This window comes from Schistocerca nitens, chromosome 4 (genome assembly GCF_023898315.1).
Source record: "Schistocerca nitens isolate TAMUIC-IGC-003100 chromosome 4, iqSchNite1.1, whole genome shotgun sequence".
NCBI classification, from domain to species: domain Eukaryota; kingdom Metazoa; phylum Arthropoda; class Insecta; order Orthoptera; family Acrididae; genus Schistocerca; species Schistocerca nitens.
The window spans coordinates 61717163-61736761 of record NC_064617.1 but is presented as its reverse complement, the minus strand read 5'-3'; the positions used below and the strand labels follow the sequence as shown (position 1 = coordinate 61736761).

The following is a 19599-nucleotide window of genomic DNA, read 5'->3' as shown; positions in this document are numbered from 1 at the left end:
CGCCCGATGACGTCCCATATGTGGTCGACTGGAGACAGATATGGTGATCGAGCAGGACAAGGCAACGTGTCGACTGTCCTGTGTTGGATTACAGCAGCGTTCTGCGGGCGAGCGTTATCCAGTTATAAAACACCCCCTGGCATGCTGTTCCTGAATGGCAGTGCAACAGGTTCAAATGCTTCAAATGGCTCTGAGCACTATGCGACTTAACTTCTGAGGTCAACTTCTGTGTCCCCTAGAACTTAGAACTACTTAAACCTAACTAACCTAAGGACATCACACACATCCATGCCCGAGGCAGGATTCGGACCTGCGACCGTAGCGGTCGCGCGTTTCCAGACTGTAGCGCCTAGAACCACTCGGCCACTCCGGCCGGCAGCGCAACAGGTCGAACCACCAGACTGGCGTACAAATTTGCCGTCAGGATGTGTGGGATAACCAAAGCATGCTCCTGCTGTTATACGAAATCGAACCCCAGACAGTAACCTCAGGTGTAGGAACAGTATGTCTAGCACGCAGACAGGTTGGTTGGAGGCCCTCAACTGGCCTCGTGACCAACATACGGCCCTTGCTGGCACCAAGGCAGAACCCGTTCTCATCAGAAAATACAACACACCTCTTCCCAGCCTCCAGTGAGCTCTTGCTTGACACCAGTGAACTCACAAATGCCGGTAGTTTCGTGTCAGTGGAATGTACGCTACAGGGTGTATGGCTTGGAGCTGTCCTTCATTTGTAACATACCGTTGTGTCACTGTGGTGCCAACTGCTGCTGCAGATGCCGTACAATGCGCCAGAGTCAAACGCCGAACACGATGGTCTTCTCTCAGCGTAATGCCACGTGGACGTCTCTACCCCGATCTACTTGCAAACTGTACATTCTTTTGAGTACTGCTGCCAGCAGTCATGTACAGTACCTACATTCCTACCAAGTCTTCATGTAATATCGAAGAAGAAGCACCCAGCTTCTCGTAGGCCTACAACGTGACTTCGTTCAAACTCAGTGAGATGTTGACAATGGCGTCTTTGTCCCCTTAAAAGCATTGTCGACTAACATCAGCTCACCACGTCCAATATCAAAGTAACGCTCGCGACGGTTACAGCATATATTTAAATAAAACTTGATTTGGATCCTCACATTGACGCTACTAGCATCAGTTTCATGCGACTGGTGGGAAATTTGAATGAACATCATCTTCCAGATGTAGTAACGCGACTGCCAATGTTGATTAATGTCGCATAACTCCTTCTTGGTATTGCGGTTTTCTTCCGTCAGTGAAATTTCCCGGTGAGTTTTATCTTGCCCATCTCGTAGGTCAACACGCTCTTGTGGTCGTTGTCATTGAAGGTAAAATCTTATGAGGTGTAAGGCCGCATGGTCTTCTTCTTCAAACATCTTCAAAACTCGAAGTTTCCACCCCATCGCTGGGATCTTCTTCAGGAGTCTTCTGTGCAGCCAACTAGGGACTCCATAATACTCCACAGTAAATAACCAGCAGAGGAGTCACAAAGTCGAGTTTTGGAGAAGTTTGAAGAGGAATGTGAAGGAAAACGTGGCGTGTCTTAAGATCTCTAAAGATTATTCTTTCAGAGTCAGTCCAGTTATTGTGAATGACACTTTGAGGATTACATCTATCTGACTAAGGAGGACCAAGTCACGTGGAGAACTCACTACGTGACTGTATCAGACAGGGCAATATTAATGCTATATAAGAATAATACAGGTTTGTTCTTCCTACTTATCCGCATTAACGTAAATTTTTCTACATGTATAGATAGCTGTCATTCACTACACCAACTATAAATTTTGACCACGTCGTCTTGTAACCTCCGACAGTCACTAAACTTAATCGCCTTGCCGTACACGATAGTGTCATCAGCAAACAGCAGCAACCATAACTCTTAACAAATAACTGGACTGGAGGGTCCAAAAACCTTTAACGGCTGTTCCATGTAAGGACATCCCCAAGGCGCAATTTTTGGAATGGCAGGAAGAGCAGAGACATAGGTATATTACTGCTGAAAGACACTTGGTCCGAAAAGAGAACCTTTGTCTGTTCGGAGGTGCCCCTGCGCCCATACCTCCAGTCCCTATGTGCGGCTATCCTCCTGCCGGGCTCTAGTTCTGGTAAGCAGAGAGGTCGAGTCTTACAGTGACACTTCTGCTGTCCATCAGTGCAAAAGCTACTCCATGCCCGTCAATGACCTTTGGGAATAATGTGGCAGTTCCATGTTGCCGTCTCAGAAAGCAGTCCTAGTGAAAGTGGTTTGCCGTTCCCTTCTTCCGACATATTATGATCTGTTGGACGTCATTCTGCATCACTTAACTCTCAGTGATGGGTGCCTGTGCAGTTTACCTTTCCTTTGGTGCTAATGAGTATGGAACATATGCACTACAATATTTTGTTTTTAGGTAATGAGGAAGTGAAAATCTGCTAACGTTTTGTCCATTTACTCAATGAACACGACGAGAAATGGACATTATTCCATGCCTCCACTTCTTCAGAAAAAAACCCATTTAATCAATGGGAGTCAAACCCTAGGTACAGAAATCTAAAGCCAAAACTGACAGGAAACAAGTTGTGAAACATAGTACCTTCACTCACTCTACATCCCTCTTAAAAGACGAGGGTCCCCCAGGCTAAGGCTTAACATGGAACGCAGGGGAAGCAAGAAACTGGCACACAGTCTGATGACAGCGGTCGTAAGTCTCGATCGCTTATGCTCTCACAGCGATATTACTTTTCATGTTTGTCACACATTCCCTGAATACTGCGAGTACTTGATATTCTACCTCCCCATGGCGCCAATGTCACCAATAAAATTGTTGTGAAGTTCATAACTTTTATTTAGCAGAGCAATATGAAATTAGCTATTTAATTTATTTGCACTATGTATGAATATACTATAGAATTTTTGATTCAATGGGCACAGCAGAGCACTCATAGAACTTACTACGGTCACTGTTAATAAAACACGAGCAGCAGGTGCACGCGAGGAGTGTAACGTTCAACTGGAATCCTGGTTGCATAAAAAAGTGTTTGAAGAAGAAACTTGTCGTAACGTAACTGTGGCGGCTGTGACTAGAACATTCATTGCTCGGTGGAAGATGGAGGTGCCAGACCAGAAGACACCGGCAGAACTTACGTATCTCCAACATCAAAACTGTGGAGCTGATTTCGCTGCGTGGTCGCCGTCGGTACAGAGATACGCCTGTAACTCTTGTTCGAACCATTCACTTAGTTTAAAATTAATAGAAGTATACGATCTGCTGCAATTCATAATTTTCCTTATAGTGAAATGGTTGAGTTGGGGGTCGTTGAAGAGCTCGATCTCTTCCCCAGTTTTTTTATCGAAATCAAACTCTCCAGTTCCCAATTACATGGAAATGTTATTCACAGAACTGAGTCCGCTTCAGTTATGAGTTATTTTCATGCGTATTCAGTCCTTATGCTGAGGAGAGTGCGAACACTTGCTGAGGTGTGTTATTCGCGGATTGTCAAGCTGAATGCCTAAATATTCAATTTGGAAAAGAGACTCACGAACTTGTGGGTGGATTTTGCCATCCTGACAGCAGAACAGATAAAGATGAGAGAAGCGTGAGAGAAGCAAGATTGGTTTTACATACAGGACTGCTCAGCGCAGAATGCCTTACAGTTCCACTAAGGAACTTGTCACATAACATTCATCACAGAGTTTATCCCAATAAAAAATAAAAATATCACATGCATGCAAATACTATCGCTGTAATTTGCTATCCGAAGAGCTAATGTGATCCGAAGAACACTGAAAAAGAAGAAGAAGGAGAAGAAGAAGAAAAGAGACACCGCAGTGGAATTATCAGAATGGGACAGAGGTCAGTTGATGTTGTGCATGTACAGAGAAACAAAGGATTACAATATCAGTAACGCGTTGTTCCTCTGCCCCTTAACAAGCAGCTACTCGGCGTGGCATTGATTGATAGAACTATCGGATGTCCTCCGTCCAATCGCCACCTTAGATCGTCAAAATCATGAGCTGCATGGAGGGCCCTGCTCATAAAGTTCGAAACTTTCTCAACTGGGGAGAGATCGACCACCTTGCTGGCCAAGGCAGCGTTACTCATGCGCGAAGACCAGCAGGCGGACATTATCGCGCTGAAATGTAAGCCCTGGATGGCGTGCCGTGGAGAACAACGAAACGGGGCGTCGAATATCATCTATATACCACTGTGCTGTAAGAGTGCTGCGGATGACGACCAAAGGCGTCGTCCTGGAATCTAGTTGACTGGAGTAAAATTATCTTCTTCATTGAGTCTCGCTTCCAACTGTGTCCAGATAACCAGCGAAGACGTGTCTAGAGATGCACCAGGCAGCAGTAGGGTACAACCTGACTTTCGCCCGCCATATGGCTCGACAACCAGGAGTGACGGTCTGGGGTGCCGTTTGTTTCATTGCAGGACCCCTTTGGTTATCATCCACGACAATATTCTACGCCCAGTTTCGTTGCTGTTGGCTTGGATTTAGATTGGTTTGGATATCAGCAATATAATTCCCGCCTGCACATAATCAGAGATTCTACTGGTTTTCATCGTGCTTGCCAGATCATACCTTAGCCAACAAGGTCTTTAGATCTTTTTCCATCTGACGTTTGAGGCATTGCGGACAGTGCCCTCCAACCCGTGCGGGATTTTGACGAACTAACGTGCACTGAATTTGGCACGACATCTGTCAGGAGGATATCCATCAACTCCATCAATAAATGCCGAGCCGAATTACTGATGCACGAGGGCCAGAAGTAGACGAACACGTTATTGACTCGTTCCTGCGAAGCTCTTTCTCTTGAATATATCGCTGAATTTTTCTGAAGTAATTTCTTTGTACGTGTACATCATATCTGTCAATTTCAATTCAGTTCGGATAGTTCCATTTTCCTTAGCGTCTATTGGAGAATGCCACTGTAGAAATCTCTTTATTAAATACTGAGCAGAAGCTCAGTGCCACGAAACTGGTCGACTCAAAGCATAAAATGACAATCTTATTTGAATGACAAACCCGTACAATACCCTCAGTGAAAATTCACGCGGATCTTCTGCCCTCACATCACAATTAACAAAGTATATAGACTATTTCGTACATATCTTTTTCTTTGAATTGCAGTGTACAGACACATATACACAAAAAAATTGAAAGAATGTACGGTGCTGAGACAAAGCCTTACGTTGACCACCTTTGTAACGCAACAGAGCTGGCTTTCTGCGCTGCATAGCTTCGAGAAATCGGTGGTAGGTTTCCGGAGATACGCCTATGAGTCACTAGGCGTTCACGTACGTAAGTGAGGTTGCGGAGCTTCCCCCAGTCTGAGTACCACATGAGTTCAGATAGGGCGAATTCGGTGGCCAAGACATCAACAGGAACTGAATATCATGCTCATCAAACCAGTGTAGCGCAATTAAGGCGCTGTGGCACAGACAGTAATACTGACGACAGATGGCATCGTATGGGAAGATATTAAGTATGAAAAAGTGAATATATTCTGCTATACTGTTCACGTAGTTCACAGCTTTCATGGTGCCGCAGGCCTCATGGATACCCACGTGAATGTTCCCTGCAGCTTAATACTGCTTGTCGATACCGTTGGTCCTATTTTTCAACAATGTGTGCTGCACGGTGCGCTCCGAAACACTTGTGCCTGCCCCAGCATTGCATTCATTCGTCATACCTGCCACCGATCGCTGCTTGCACTGCGTCACAGAGTAGGAAAGCTCCGACCTCCCCGTTCTGTGATGAGGTGTGGGCGTCCATCACCTTGTTACGTAGTTGTGGTTTCACCGTCCTTCAAGCACTTTCCATAGACCGTCACAACAGAAGCGCGCCAACATCCGGCCAGCTTCGATGTTTCCGAGATGCTCGTTCCCACGTGTCAAACTAAAACATACTGCCATTTGTCAAAGTCTCTTACGACAGTGGCTTTCCCCTTATGCGTTCCGTATTGCCGCGACAATAATGCCCCCTTCGCTTCTGCGTGCTTATATGCTGTACTTTCCTTACAGCATCACGTGATTTCAACAGAGCAGGAGGCTTTGAGTTGCGCTTTTGCAGAGGCCAAGTGCTTTGGTCCTGGGATCTTCTTTCAGAAATCTGCATTTAAAGGGGAGAGAGATTCGGAGTCCTCACTCATTCATTAGGTTCTAGCACCTTCTATGGTATGAACGCAATTATTTCAGCCCATCCGTCAGATTTATCTGCATCTTCACAAATACATTGCAAGGCACCTTTCGGACTGAGACAAAGGGTACTTCCGACATTAACTATGGGTTACCACTCTCTGTGCTCGGAAAGAACGAATGAGCTCGTATTTTCGGTTTGTACTTGGGAGGAAATAATACGTTCTCTGACTTTCCTTGGACCTTACTTTAACAAGAAATTTATCCACGATGCAAAACCCACCTCTTGCAGCGTCCGCCACTAGAGTTTGCTTAGCATCTCTGCGACGAACATAACTCGTATCGCACCACGCTCCTCAAAGCCTTCACAAACTTTTCTCTTACTCCCAGTTGGTAAGCATTCCATTCTGACGACTAATGCTCGAGATTCAGTTGAAAGAGTGTTTAGTAAGTTACTTGAATCGTCGGTTCCTTATATTTCTTTGGTAGTCCTCCACTTATTTTCAATCTGGTATCTGCTTTCGTACAACTAATTTTACTTGATAATTCTACTCTAAGTCCTCTAGATGGTTACCCCCAATAATTTGTGTCTGTTACTGCGTCCAGCGGTTTCTCGCCGACAACTTAATCGAAAATAATGGGTCTTTCGGCCTACATTTGTGCAGTGCGATAAATTTCCTTACCTTGACGTCAATTTTCAACATATTCAGCCATTTCCACTTTTCTATATACAATAATACCCACCAGTAACCTAAAACAGCTTCTAACGCTTTTCACTAGATGATTTACACTGCCTGAAAACAAAAAAAGTGAAGCTTCCAGAAGGGGAGAGGAAGTGAAATGAAACTTCATGAGCTGAGAGGGTATGCGATGTTATTTCAGTGTTTAGAATAGCGAGTCAAAATTTGAAGAACTTGGCAGAATGTGTCCAGTTATTCGTATGACATTACAAGTCGTCTGGCCTGGATGCATGCTCTGATTCTGTTGAGCAGTATGTTATAAAGTCGTTCTCTCCTCCCCTGAATCAATGTGGCCCACATTTGTTGTAACCAATCCTTGATATCTTGGGGACTGTCACTGTGACCGATATGACGTCCCAGATCTACTGGGTACAGATCTTGGGACCTTACTGGCCATGGTAGTTCATCAACATCACGCAGGCAGTTCAAGGAGACACCTACCTTGTGAGGACGAGCATTGTCCTGTCGAAAAGTGGCCCGACGATCCTATCGCGTGAGAGGTAAGACACTAGAAGGCTAGATGTCTGCGACGTACTTAAAGTGTCGTCAGAGTTCCCTCAGTCAGTAGCAGTCGTAACCTGAAGTCATACCCGATGCCTCTTCGCAGCATGACGCCAGGAGTTAGCACCGCTCTGCCTCTGGAAAACATTGGAAGAATGCTACTTCGGCCTACATCACCGACATAGCCGCCAGTGACAATCATCCGAGGTACTGCAGAAGCGCGATTAATCGGAGAACACCATGTGACGCCATGCAGTCCGTGCTTCCTGGTAGCGACAACACTCTAAACGCAGCCATTTGTGTTGTGGCGTTAACTACAATCTACACGTGGGAGGTTATTCTTGGTCTGGGTGCTGCTACTCCGTCACCGATCGTACGTAGCGAGAGAATTTTGCAGGGTGTCCATTACTTTTCTTTGGAGTGGCAAGGGCACATGTGAAGAGGTTACAATGTGCTTGATGCACATTACGTCCATGCTCTCTTGAAGATGGTCAGAAGTGGTCGTTCGCAATCCAGCCGAAGACTGCGGCTGCCCGTACTTTTCCGTGTCGTCCGTGACTGAGCCACTTCACATCTGAATGTCGCGACGCGGGCATGCGGCCACATGGAGACCCACACTGAGGACCCTCACAGAATCTATCAGGTGCCGATGACGCTGTCCCACAAGAGCACGGCTTCTCTGTGCCCTCCACAGTGGTCACTCAAATTCTGAAGCTGTTCACACCCCTTACATGCTCTACCAGGTCTGGTAACAACTCTCCACGCGAACCACATTAATGCAGTCTGGTTATCGTCCTACCTCTCACAAAGAAATGCAACTCTAATCCTTTACATGCTCACCAATGGTGTGTATGTGCATGAAGTAACTTTCGAATCCGACCATCTCGTCTGCGTGCTTCACTTCCAATGGCAGGCAGGTGTCTATGCGAGTAAAAGCAGTAGCTTCGTAACACTCACTTGACTTACCCCCGAAATTAGCTCCGCTTGCGACGAATTTATGTCGTTGATTACTGTCTTCAGGTCAGTCAGGAAGTCGATCTGATATTCTGTATTCTCGTGTTGTATCCGCAAGGTGGCAGTGTGGAACTGAGTGGAATTCCTTCCTCAAGTGGTGTTATATGGGATTAACATGGCGTCCGTGTAACCCGGCTTCCGGTTCTAACGAACGAAAAGAGTGAGATTCATACAGTGTAGCTCATTGAGATGCACACATTAGACATTAGTAAAGGGGACTCGAACGAAGCCGGCCGCTGTGGCCGAGCTGTTATAGGCACTTCAGTCTGGGACCGCGCGACTGCTACGGTCGCAGGTTAGAATCCTGCTTCGGGCATGCATGTGTGTGATGTCCTTAGGTTAGTCCTAAGTTCTAGGGGACGGATGATCTCAGATGTTAAGTCCCATAGTGCTCAGAGCCATTTGAACCATTTTGATTCGAACGGGCAGGTAATTGGAAATTTGGCACCATTCTTTCCTGATGTTGGAAATTACTTCCGATTCCCTGATTAGCCGAGTAGATTCATCAGGTGGTGGAGGACGGGGAGATTAGTGTTTAATGACCCTTCGACAACGAGGTCGTTACCGACGGAGCACAAGTTCAGATTATCGAAGGAATGGCGGAAGGAAGTATGCCGTGCCCTGTCAGAGGAACCATCTCGGCATTTGCCTGAAGCGATTTAGGAAAATCGTCGAAAACCGAAATCAGGTGTGAACCATCGTCCTCCCGAATGCGAGTCCAGTGTGGAGACCGCCTATTCAGTAGGTCTCAAATTAGAGGGATCTGGATAACGTGATGGGAAAGAAAGACATGTTTAATTCAATTAAAATGACTTTTTCATGGTGCTATAGCAATGTGTAAAGGGGCCGGTAACATACTCCCCTTTATTCCTATCGAAAATGTTAATTTCAAACGTAAAGCTAGGTTAGTCGGTATTAAAGTGTTGCTGAATGGCGGGAGAAGGGTATCGAAGGGGAGCAAACCTTTTTATTAATACGTTAGGGAAAAAATGTGTATCATGTTAACTGCTATTAAAGTATGATCCACTACCTGGCTTTGGTTTCATGGCCAGGCTGCACCTGGGATGCGATGGAGGCGTGGTACAGTGTTCTGACGGTTGTTAGCAAAAACCAAGACAAACTCTCACCCCTGTAATTGTCAGTCGCTGCAGTGTATTTTTCTGGACTCGTCGGTTCGTGTTGTAATTGCACCAAGGCTACTGCAGCTATTGTTTAATTTTAATTAAAGATATTATTAAAACATTAAAAAATACTCTTACGAGACTATTTCTATGATTTAGTATTACTGAAGAATCTATTGTGGTTTTAGTTCAGTGATCAGTGGTTTAACTGACAGTGCGAATTCATAAGAAAGTGTGATTCACTGTTTTTTGGTAACTTTGCATAGTGTGCAGTTTTTAATTCGCTGCAGGAATCTTAGACAAACCTGTACATTTTTATTTATTTGTTTTTCTAGCGTCCGCCTCCACAGCTGAGTGCTGAGAGTGGCTGATTGCCACAAGGGGGATCTGTGTTTGATTCCCAGAACTGCCAGGAGTTTTTCCTCGGTGGGAGGACTAGGACCATGAGCACTCACCTTCATGACGACAATTGAGGAACTACTCAACTGAGAAGGAGCTGCACCCTCCCCCACCCACACCCCTCCATACATTTCGATAATGACCTTCGTTAGGGGACGCGGCAATCGGTCGGTTCCGATTGGTCTGCCTGCAGCCAGAATGGCACTATTTGCCTTTCGATGCTTTTTCTAGCTGCAACGGAGTCGTGGAACATTTTCATGGAGTCATGTGCTAGAATCTAGGGCCTATGTTGAGATGTTTGTACTGTAACTTAAATTTTCCAGGGTACTTTTTATTGGAGTGGTTAACTTTATAGAAACTATAAGAACTATATTATCATTGAACATTAACATTTGGGACTAAATAACATTTGATTAAATTTAAATACTCATTTTTAAGGAAGGAAGCCAGAGCACTGGTGACCCTGCCAGAATTTGAGTTGAAATGGAATCTTCTGATGTAGCAAAGGCTTTACTTCAGTGATTTATAGTCTGATACCATACGGCAGTGTGTTTATTTATATACATTGCAGTTTGCATACAATCCATTTCTTTTAATTTATGCATGAATTTAAGAGAAACCATTGCTTCTTCAATTAATATTGTATCTGTAATTGCTTTTCTAACTGCGCCAGAGTGGTGGAACTGCTTATAATGGACTAGGAAGTTAAAACATGGAGACCCAGATACGCTTTTTGTACTAATAACTTAAATTTTGTAAGTAATATTTTTCTTTAGAGGTCTTATTGTAGAGGTTCACTCAAGACAAACGGTAAAAACTAGATAATTGAATTGAAAAAAATAAATTAAATTATATTAAAAGACTGGTTTCTAAATTTCAGATGAACTTTTAATAAATCAAGATGTCTAATAAGTGTACAGTTTATCACCCACTTTATTTAATTTATATATTGTCGATGTAGTTACGAAGTGGAAAAATGAAATTCACTTCTGAATTAATGTAGGATATAGCTTACCATGAAATACTCTGTTATACGCTGATAAGCAGATAATTATACAGGAAACAGAAGATAACGTAGAAAGAGTGGTATACAGAATTAGTCAAAATCTAATGTATTATAATTTAAGAATATATGTAAATAAAGCAAAGATAATGGCATTCATACGAAAGAGTGCAGTCAGATCGAAAATAATAATAAATAAGAAAATTTTAGAGCAAGTATCTCACTTCAGTTACCTAGAATGGGATATTAGTTTAAAATATGACAAAGACAGTGAGGGAGAAGTTAAAGAATGTGAATCTGCCTGTGGAATAAATGGGAGAACTTTGGAATGAAAAGTAAGAGAAGAGACCCAAATCAAATACTACAAATATGTCTATTCCTGCTCGTGTCTTATATCATTCCGAATCATGGAAAGTAACAAAGAAATCACCTATATGAGCAGCAGAGATGATTTTCATGAGATCTGTAAGAAGCTCTAATAAAATGGATAAGAAATGAAACAATAGGACAAGATTCAAAAATCTTTTCAGTAAATGACACGATAGAACAGAACGCAATGAAATGGAAGGATCATGTTGACAGAAAGACAGAAAACTGACTGCCAAAAAGCATAATGAATTTTCGACCGACAGGGAAGAGAGAACTAGGTAGACCTCGTAAGAGATTGACAACAGATGTTTAGCCGGCCGAAGTGGCCGTGCGGTTAAAGGCGCTGCAGTCTGGAACCGCAAGACCGCTACGGTCGCAGGTTCGAATCCTGCCTCGGGCATGGATGTTTGTGATGTCCTTAGGTTAGTTAGGTTTAACTAGTTCTAAGTCCTAGGGGACTAATGACCTCAGAAGTTGAGTCCCATAGTGCTCAGAGCCATTTGAACCATTTGAACAACAGATGTTTACAATACCTAATTCTTGTAGGGAGATGATGATGATGATGATGAGAAAGGGAGCCGCCAGATTTCACTCCCAAGTTGTCATGCAAGAAGCAAGTCTAGATAATGAAATAAATAGCATATTGTTTCTGCAGTAACGCTTGTAAGGACACTATAGGCGAGTTTAAGAGCTGAGAGGGAGGGGCACATGCTGAGGCAGTGAATGTTGGAACAGAAATGGACCAGAGCGGAGAATGTAACGGTTTCACAATGTCGTCCGTCCTACTTGTCGACCCTCGCAGTTGGCCGAACGTACGGCCCCTTCAGCTGCGGTGGAGGTGGGACCAATGGAGGAGGCAGTGTGTGGGCGGAGTTGGGACGCAAAAACTTGCGCCCCCGGCGTCCCGCGTGGCCATTAGGAAGGACGGCGCTGGAAAAACCCCGCAGGCCTCGCCAGGGGCAGCGCTGCCGTCGGCCCCGGACTCGCCCCTGGGGGGCGGCGCGCGTTATGGGCGGGCGAATGTCTGCGGCCGCAGTTGCCAGAGGAGTAGCGCTGCCTTACGAGCCGCCTCCTGCCGAAGAGCGCGCAGTCGTCCGCTGGCGAGCGGCGGGCGTGAATAACGGGCGGCATGATCTCCAGTGACGACACCGACCGAACGGTCACCGAGGGAGCGGCAGTCTACTTACAGGAGGCAGGGGGAGACGTCATGAAGCCACGCTGTCCAGGATTGGAAACTATCATCGTCGCATCAGAGTTACGTTAATTGGAGCTTAACAAGCATTTACCGGCCAGGATAGCCGTCCGTTATGGAAGAGCCGCTTCGGGGACGGGGAGATATGCCAGCCCCGGGTCAAATCCACCGGGCGTATTACCGACATCCCGGCCTGCCTGGATAACGTTTGTAGACGGTTTTCCACATTCCCCAGGTGTACAGGGGCAAACGAAAAAACTACAAAGAACTAAACTTGTCTAGCTTGGATGGGGAAACCAGTTGGCGCTATAATTGGCCCGCTAGATGGCGTTGCCATAGGTCAAACGGATATCAACTGCGTTTTTTTTTTCTAAATACGAACCCCCATTTTTAATTACATATTCGTGTAGTACGTAAAGAAATATGAATGTTTTAGTTGGACCACTGTTTTCGCTTTATGATAGATGGCGCTGTAATAGTCACAAACATATAGCTCACAATTTTAGAGGAACAGTTGGTAACAGGTAGGTTTTTTAAATTAACATACAGAAAGTAGGTACGATTGAACATTTTATTTCGGTTGTTCCAATGTGATATATGTACCTTTGTGAACTTATCATTTCTGAGAACGCATACTGTTACAGCGTGAATACCTGTAAATACCGCACTAATGCGATACATGCTCAAAATTATGTCCGTCAACCTCAATGCATTTGGCAATACGTGTCACGACATTCCTCTCAACAGCGTGTAGTTCGCCTTCCGTAATGATCGCACATGCACTGACAGTGGGCTGACGCATGTTGTCAGGCGTTGTAGCTGGATCACGATAGCAAATATGCTTCAACTTTCCCCACAGAAAGAAATCCTTGGACGTCAGATCCGGTGCACGTGCGGGCCATGGTACGGTGCTTCAACGACCAATCCACCTGTCATGAGATATGCTATTCAATACCGCTTCAACAGCACGCGAGCAATGTGCCGGACATCCATCGTGTTGGAAGTACATCGCCATTCTCTCATCCAGTGAAACATTTTCTAGTGACATCGGTAGAACATTACGTAGCAAATCAGCATACATTGCACCATTTACATTCCCATCGAAAATATGTGGGCCAATTATCCCTCCTCCCATAATGCCGCACCATACATTAACCCGCCAAGGTCGCTGATATTCCACTTGTCGCAGCCATCGCGGATTTATCGTTGCCGAATAGTGCATATTATACCGGTTTACGTTACCGCTGTTGGTGAATGACGCTTCGTCGCTAAATAGAACGCGTGCAAAAAATCTCTCACCATCCCGTAATTTCTCTTGTGCCCAGTGGCAGAACTGTACACGACGTTCAAAGTCGTCGCCATGCAATTCCTGGTGCATAGAAATATGGTACGGGTGCAATCGATGTTGATGTAGCATTTTCAACACCGACGTTTTTGAGATTCCTGATTCTCGCGCAATTTCTTTGCTACTGATGTGCGGATTAGCCGCGACAGCAGCTAAAACACCTACTTGGGCATCATCATTTCTTGCAGGTCGTGGCTGACGTTTCAGATGTGGCTGGTCACTTCCTGTTTCCTTAAATAACGTAAATATCCGGCGAACGGTCCGGACACTTGGATGATGTCCAGGATACCGAGTAGCATACATAGCACACGCCCGTTGCGCATTTTGATCACAATAGCCATACATCAACACGATATCAACCATTTCCACAATTGGTAAACGGTACATTTTAACACGGGTAATGTATCACGAAGCAAATACCGTCCGCACTGGCGGAATGTTACGTGATAACACGTACTTATGCGTTTGTGACTATTACAGCGCCATCTATCACAAAGCGAAAAAGTGGTCCAACATTCATATTTCTTTACGTACTACACGAATATGTAATAAAAATGGCGGTTACTATTTAAAGAAACGCAGTTGATATCCGTTTGACCTATGGCAGCACCATCTAGCGAGCCAATAATAGCGCCATCTGGTTGCCACAGTCAAGCTAGACGAGTTTCGTTCTTTGTATTTCTTTGTTTAATGCTCATTTCGTGAGATATTTGGCCCGGTCACTATCAATGCACCACGTTGTATATCGCGCATGCATCCATTTCCCACCTCCGTTACAAGTTTCCGCAAACATTTAGGAAACTTTCGCTCCCTTTCACATTATTAACACTACACGCTAACATCTGGGCGCACATATTCCATCCCAGGGGGTTAAAGGTGGTGACAGGAAATGGTATCCTGCCAGCTCGTAAACTAAACCTACCAAATTCGGTTATAACCAGGCCGACCCTGCACCGATGTGGGACCAAGACACAAAAAACAGAAGGTATTAACAGGTTTTTTTATGCTGGCTGTGGTATTATCATATGAATTTGCGTATTTTGGGCATTCACATGAAAACGAGACAGATTGTAAAATGGTATATGAACTCTTTATGATTTCAAAAGTAATCGTCATAACTGTTAACATATTTTTCCCACGGTGAAACAGTGGTATCAATGCCCTCATGAAAAAATTTTTGCAGTTGCCTGCGGGATTGTGATTGTAACACAGCATGCACTTTTTCGTCCCTAGCAAATCATCGGCCCCGACTGTCTTTTTTCAGAGTTCCAAACATATGAAAATGGAGCCGCCCACATGTTGCCGAGGTTGTTTCGATCATGTTTAAGAAATTTCGCCGGGAAGCTGTTACACATCCTCCGATCTCTCTCCACGTGATTTCCGTTTTGATGGAGCCCTGAAGGAAGACATCCGTGCCCGTCGATTTGCTTCGTACGAAGTGGTGCGCTCCTGAGTACAATCATGGTTCTGTAGTAACCGCAAACGTTTTTCGATGAAGGCACTAACCATTCTGTTTCACAGTAGGATAAATGTGTTAATAGTTAGATTACTCTTGAAACAATAGATAACTTACATTTATTCCATCGGTCTCGTTTTCATTTGACTGCCCTTTCTACTTGGTGAACATTAATAAAATCGACAAGCTGCAGAGACGGATTCTGTAAATGGAGGAAAAAAGGTTCTATCAACATTTGTCGAGAAACGCATAGGTGCCACGGTGGATGGCGTTGACAAATGACAGTTCTTCTGGCCACGTGCCGTTTCTTGCTTGTGTGTTGCAGACTGTTCGATTGACGCAGCGTACTGCAAGCAGCAGAATCGTCCGGTATTCATGTCGGGAACAAGCCGAGATGATGCTTGTGTATGGTCAGGCAGACAGTAACGGTCGAGAGGCAGCATGGCTATACCAAAACAACTACTCTCCCAGACACACAGCACATCACACATTTCAAGCCTTTTTTTGGACATTTGTGTGACCATGGGTCCTTTCAGACAGATGAACATGCAGAGAGGCGGAGGTCTGTGCATATACCAGATTTGGAGAACCAGGTTCTACAGGATACTGAGACGAAACCTAGAACAAGCTCCAGGCATGTGGTCTAACAACATGGTGTACACCAAAATAAGAAAACATTTCTGGAAATTCGTGATAAGCATCTATGGGACCAAACTGCTGAGGTAATCAGTCCCTACACTTGCACACTACTTAATCTAGTTTAAACTAAGTTACGTTAAGGACAACACATACACTCATGGCCAAGGGAGGACTCGAACCTCCGATGGGGGCAGCTGCGCTAAACGTTCTGAGTGTGTGGCTTCTATATTGTCAAATGACCAATGGATTGATCCAACAACTACCCTTTGGCTCCTGCAAGAAACAGTTTCCACCTGACTCTACTACAGAAATCAGACAGACGCTCCCAATGTACCAACGAGAACTTCTTCAAAAACATCCAGCAACAAATATCTTCTGGAGTCGTCTGCTGTAAGGAAAAGACACAAAAATATTCTATATTCTTACGTAACTTGGGTAGTGGACTATTGCTATTTAGTGTAAGAAAAACATTAAACGAACGAAAAATATTATTTATTGCAAAAAAATTTCTGAGAAATCAAGTGAAACTTTCGTTATAAATTAATAAATTTTCGGATTCTTTTCGTAACAGTAGGTTGCCTCTTATGGATAGGAATACTACTATTTTACAAAGTATGGAAAGGTTCTTTTCTCCCTTTTCTTTAAGAATGTTACTTACTCCGCAGAATGGCTGAGAGCCGCGCCTACACAACTTGAATAACTTTTATAGGTATGTTCAAGACTGTCACGTGAGAAATGTAATGGAGTGTACTGTTATGGACGACAGATGGTGCTTGTATATGCTGTAGCGCACAATACCATGAGCTGAGACAACTACTGCCTGAGTCGCTCGCTGCTGACAAATAACACAACTATCTCTTTCTATCTGGATTGACCTTCGCCAATCAAACTCTCCCTACACCGATGAAGTCAAGGATGCCTATCCACCCCTAGTCTAAATATTGTTGTGGTACACCAGTCAGATAACCAGTCCACCGCGATGTCACTCAATATTCGCACGCAGGAGTTTAACTAGTACCCTGCCTGTGTTTACACCGCACAATAAATGTGGCGGCCAACACAGTGGTCAATGCTTAATCGCAAGCGACTGAATATAGAGCGTCACTCCGATTCGCTAACGAAGTACTGAGGACAGACTTTGTTCCTCACTCTTTGCGCACACATACAAGCGCACTCGCTCTCATTTTGTGTTCCCGCTTCAAGAGCAACAATGGAACGGCCCGTTTCTCTGGAAAAATTGCAAGGGTCTATCATTCGCTGTCTTCCCTCACTCCTCTGGCGCTTTGCGTCAGAAATATTGCGCAATCACCGTTGCTCTTTTAAACGAGTGACGTTTCATTTAAGTCGACCAATGCGGAAATATGTAGTATCTCCGTTAGGCGTATACTGTCCTCCTGTGAGAACTCTGTAACTATGCAGTCGGTCCGTCGAAAAATGCGTCTTCTGGGCGCTCCCACACAATGTAGCGGAATTTGCTTTTAAGTCGAACATTGTGGTCGTTAACCATTCGCTCTGGCAAAAGTTGACCTCTCTCTGGGGGGTCGCTCCAGCCGAAGTAGGTGTGTGCTGACTCACCCCTCTGAAGGGATGGACCTCCCAGCGGGCTGGTTGCCTCTTTAGAACGAACATTCCTATGGCCGTCATGTTGTGTACGCCAGCCTCGACTTTTTCAACCTTCGTGCGCACTTGCGACTTACTTATTAGATTTGCTTATCGCTTACACGAATTCATACAAAATTGTCTCTCCCTAATCGAGTGTGGGTTCCAATGAAGTGTCTTGATGTGCAGAACACGATTGTGAGGATGGAATATGTAAGAAATGAAGGTCAGGAGACCATGCCACCTTACAACTTGACAAGGCGCATGAGACTGGGTGGCTACCCCGCGCGGCCCAAAGTACGATTATGTGAATCCTGTGTGACAACCAATACTACCCCTATCACCTGCAGTCCGATGGAGGCCATTTTTAACATCTGTTGTGACGTGGATGAGATGCAGCTCTGTACTGTGTTCCGAGACGATTTGTTGTTGGTGCACGCATACCGCCCATTTTCGGACACATGTTCGTATGACATCTTTTCATCCATTTACAGTCAGGAATCTATTGCTGCAGTTTGTCGGTTTTTATTAAGGTTCGCCCTGTATAATATGATTCGTGATAGCACGTGTGTTATGAGGGCAGGGGACGGATGACACATAGTTACCAAACCCCCCACCCCTCCCACAATCTTAAGGGAATGGAAGTGCCCTGTATATAACAGGTTCAGACGTCTGATTATTATACAAATGATGTCTTTTTAAAAAGCAAATTTTTCACGCACCTCAATGTTTAAGACGTCATAGCTCCTGAACTATGCATCATAAAATGATAGAATTTTGCTGGTACGTTCAGTAGTATCTGTGGAATCTGTCTGCAGAAGTGTTTCCAATAATGTTAAAATAAACAAATAATGAATTAAAAAGCACATCTAATGCCGAAGTTTTACTCCATGAACGGCATAATTGCATTAAGCGCTAAACGCTTTTTCTTTCATCTTTTGTTAGTGTGTCAGCGAGAAAAGGTTTGGAAGAGGTTTTAAATTATGTGTAATCTTTATTGCAGGCCGATAAGTGCTCTCGTTCTCAAATACTGTATGAATAAATTCCGGGTATTTGTGGGCCATCAGTTGCGCTCCGTCAAGACAAACACAGACTTTCTAACTTTTCTTATAGTGTAAAATTATTAAGATAAGATTATACTTTCTGATAGAATGTGACAGCATTAAAAATTTTTAAATTCTGTCAATAATTACGCAAGGTACTGAAAACCAAATTTTAGTTTCCCCTGGAATCCGCCAGATAGGCAACCTGTAAGCGGCACAAGGTGGACTATTTATTGTTTTTTTCGTTCGTTAATATATATAAAGCGCCGGTACAGAGATATTGTCCATAATTTCTCCCGATCTTAACTGCATTTATTCAGAAGTTAGTAGGCGTCTATTTCCGTAGTAAGGGAGTCGTTTGTGCTTTGACTGAAAGGGCCTTCGCACGTGAACAAACGAGATAGGTGCCAGAGCAGCTTTTCTGGCCGTTGAAAGACGTCAGTGTGCAACACGCTACTAACACGCCTGCCCAAAAACTTTGGAAATGAGCACAATAATGATGGCGATGTGGACGGTAGCCTCTACACATTTGGCTGTCTTCTTCGAAACCCGACGTTTTGTATAATCCCTACAGCAAGAGCTCTGTCTCACTGGGACCCGAATGCTTTTGCAGTAAAGAAGCGTTTCCGTGGCTTGAACAGCTAGTCAGCAGACCACATGTTGCTACCGTATAGGCGACATGTTGAGACAGTTTAGCTGAGTGCTACAGGTACCAGAAAATGGATGAAACGTTGCCAGTTACTCCGAGAAACAATCAATGAACTGTTGTTCACTATTTCCAACAATCAGGTCATCTGGAATTACGGTCTGCAATACGTAATTATGATAGCTACATTCTGTGGCCAAGTGCCATCATTAAACATAATCTCTCTCACTTGCCCTCAATTACGTCTCATCTTACTTCATTTTGTATGTGTCCTCTGATAAATTATGTCTGGAGCTTTTCTTGGTTAACCGAGGGTTGCGCCCCAGACCTGTAACAACTATCTGGTATCCATCCCCTTTCGTCACCCATTCCGGTGCCTATTTACCTTGT

The 19599-nt window shown here is 44.4% G+C and overlaps 1 protein-coding gene across 1 annotated transcript in view; it reads right to left on the bottom strand.

Annotated features, from left to right (window-relative positions):
* Positions 1–19599, bottom strand: part of LOC126252117 (gamma-aminobutyric acid receptor alpha-like) — a 235467-nt gene that overhangs the window by 13663 nt on the left and 202205 nt on the right. The window contains exon 10 of the mRNA XM_049952984.1: positions 12106–12313. Coding sequence (XP_049808941.1) covers positions 12106–12313 — 208 coding nt within the window. The remainder of the gene's footprint in view (positions 1–12105; positions 12314–19599) is intronic.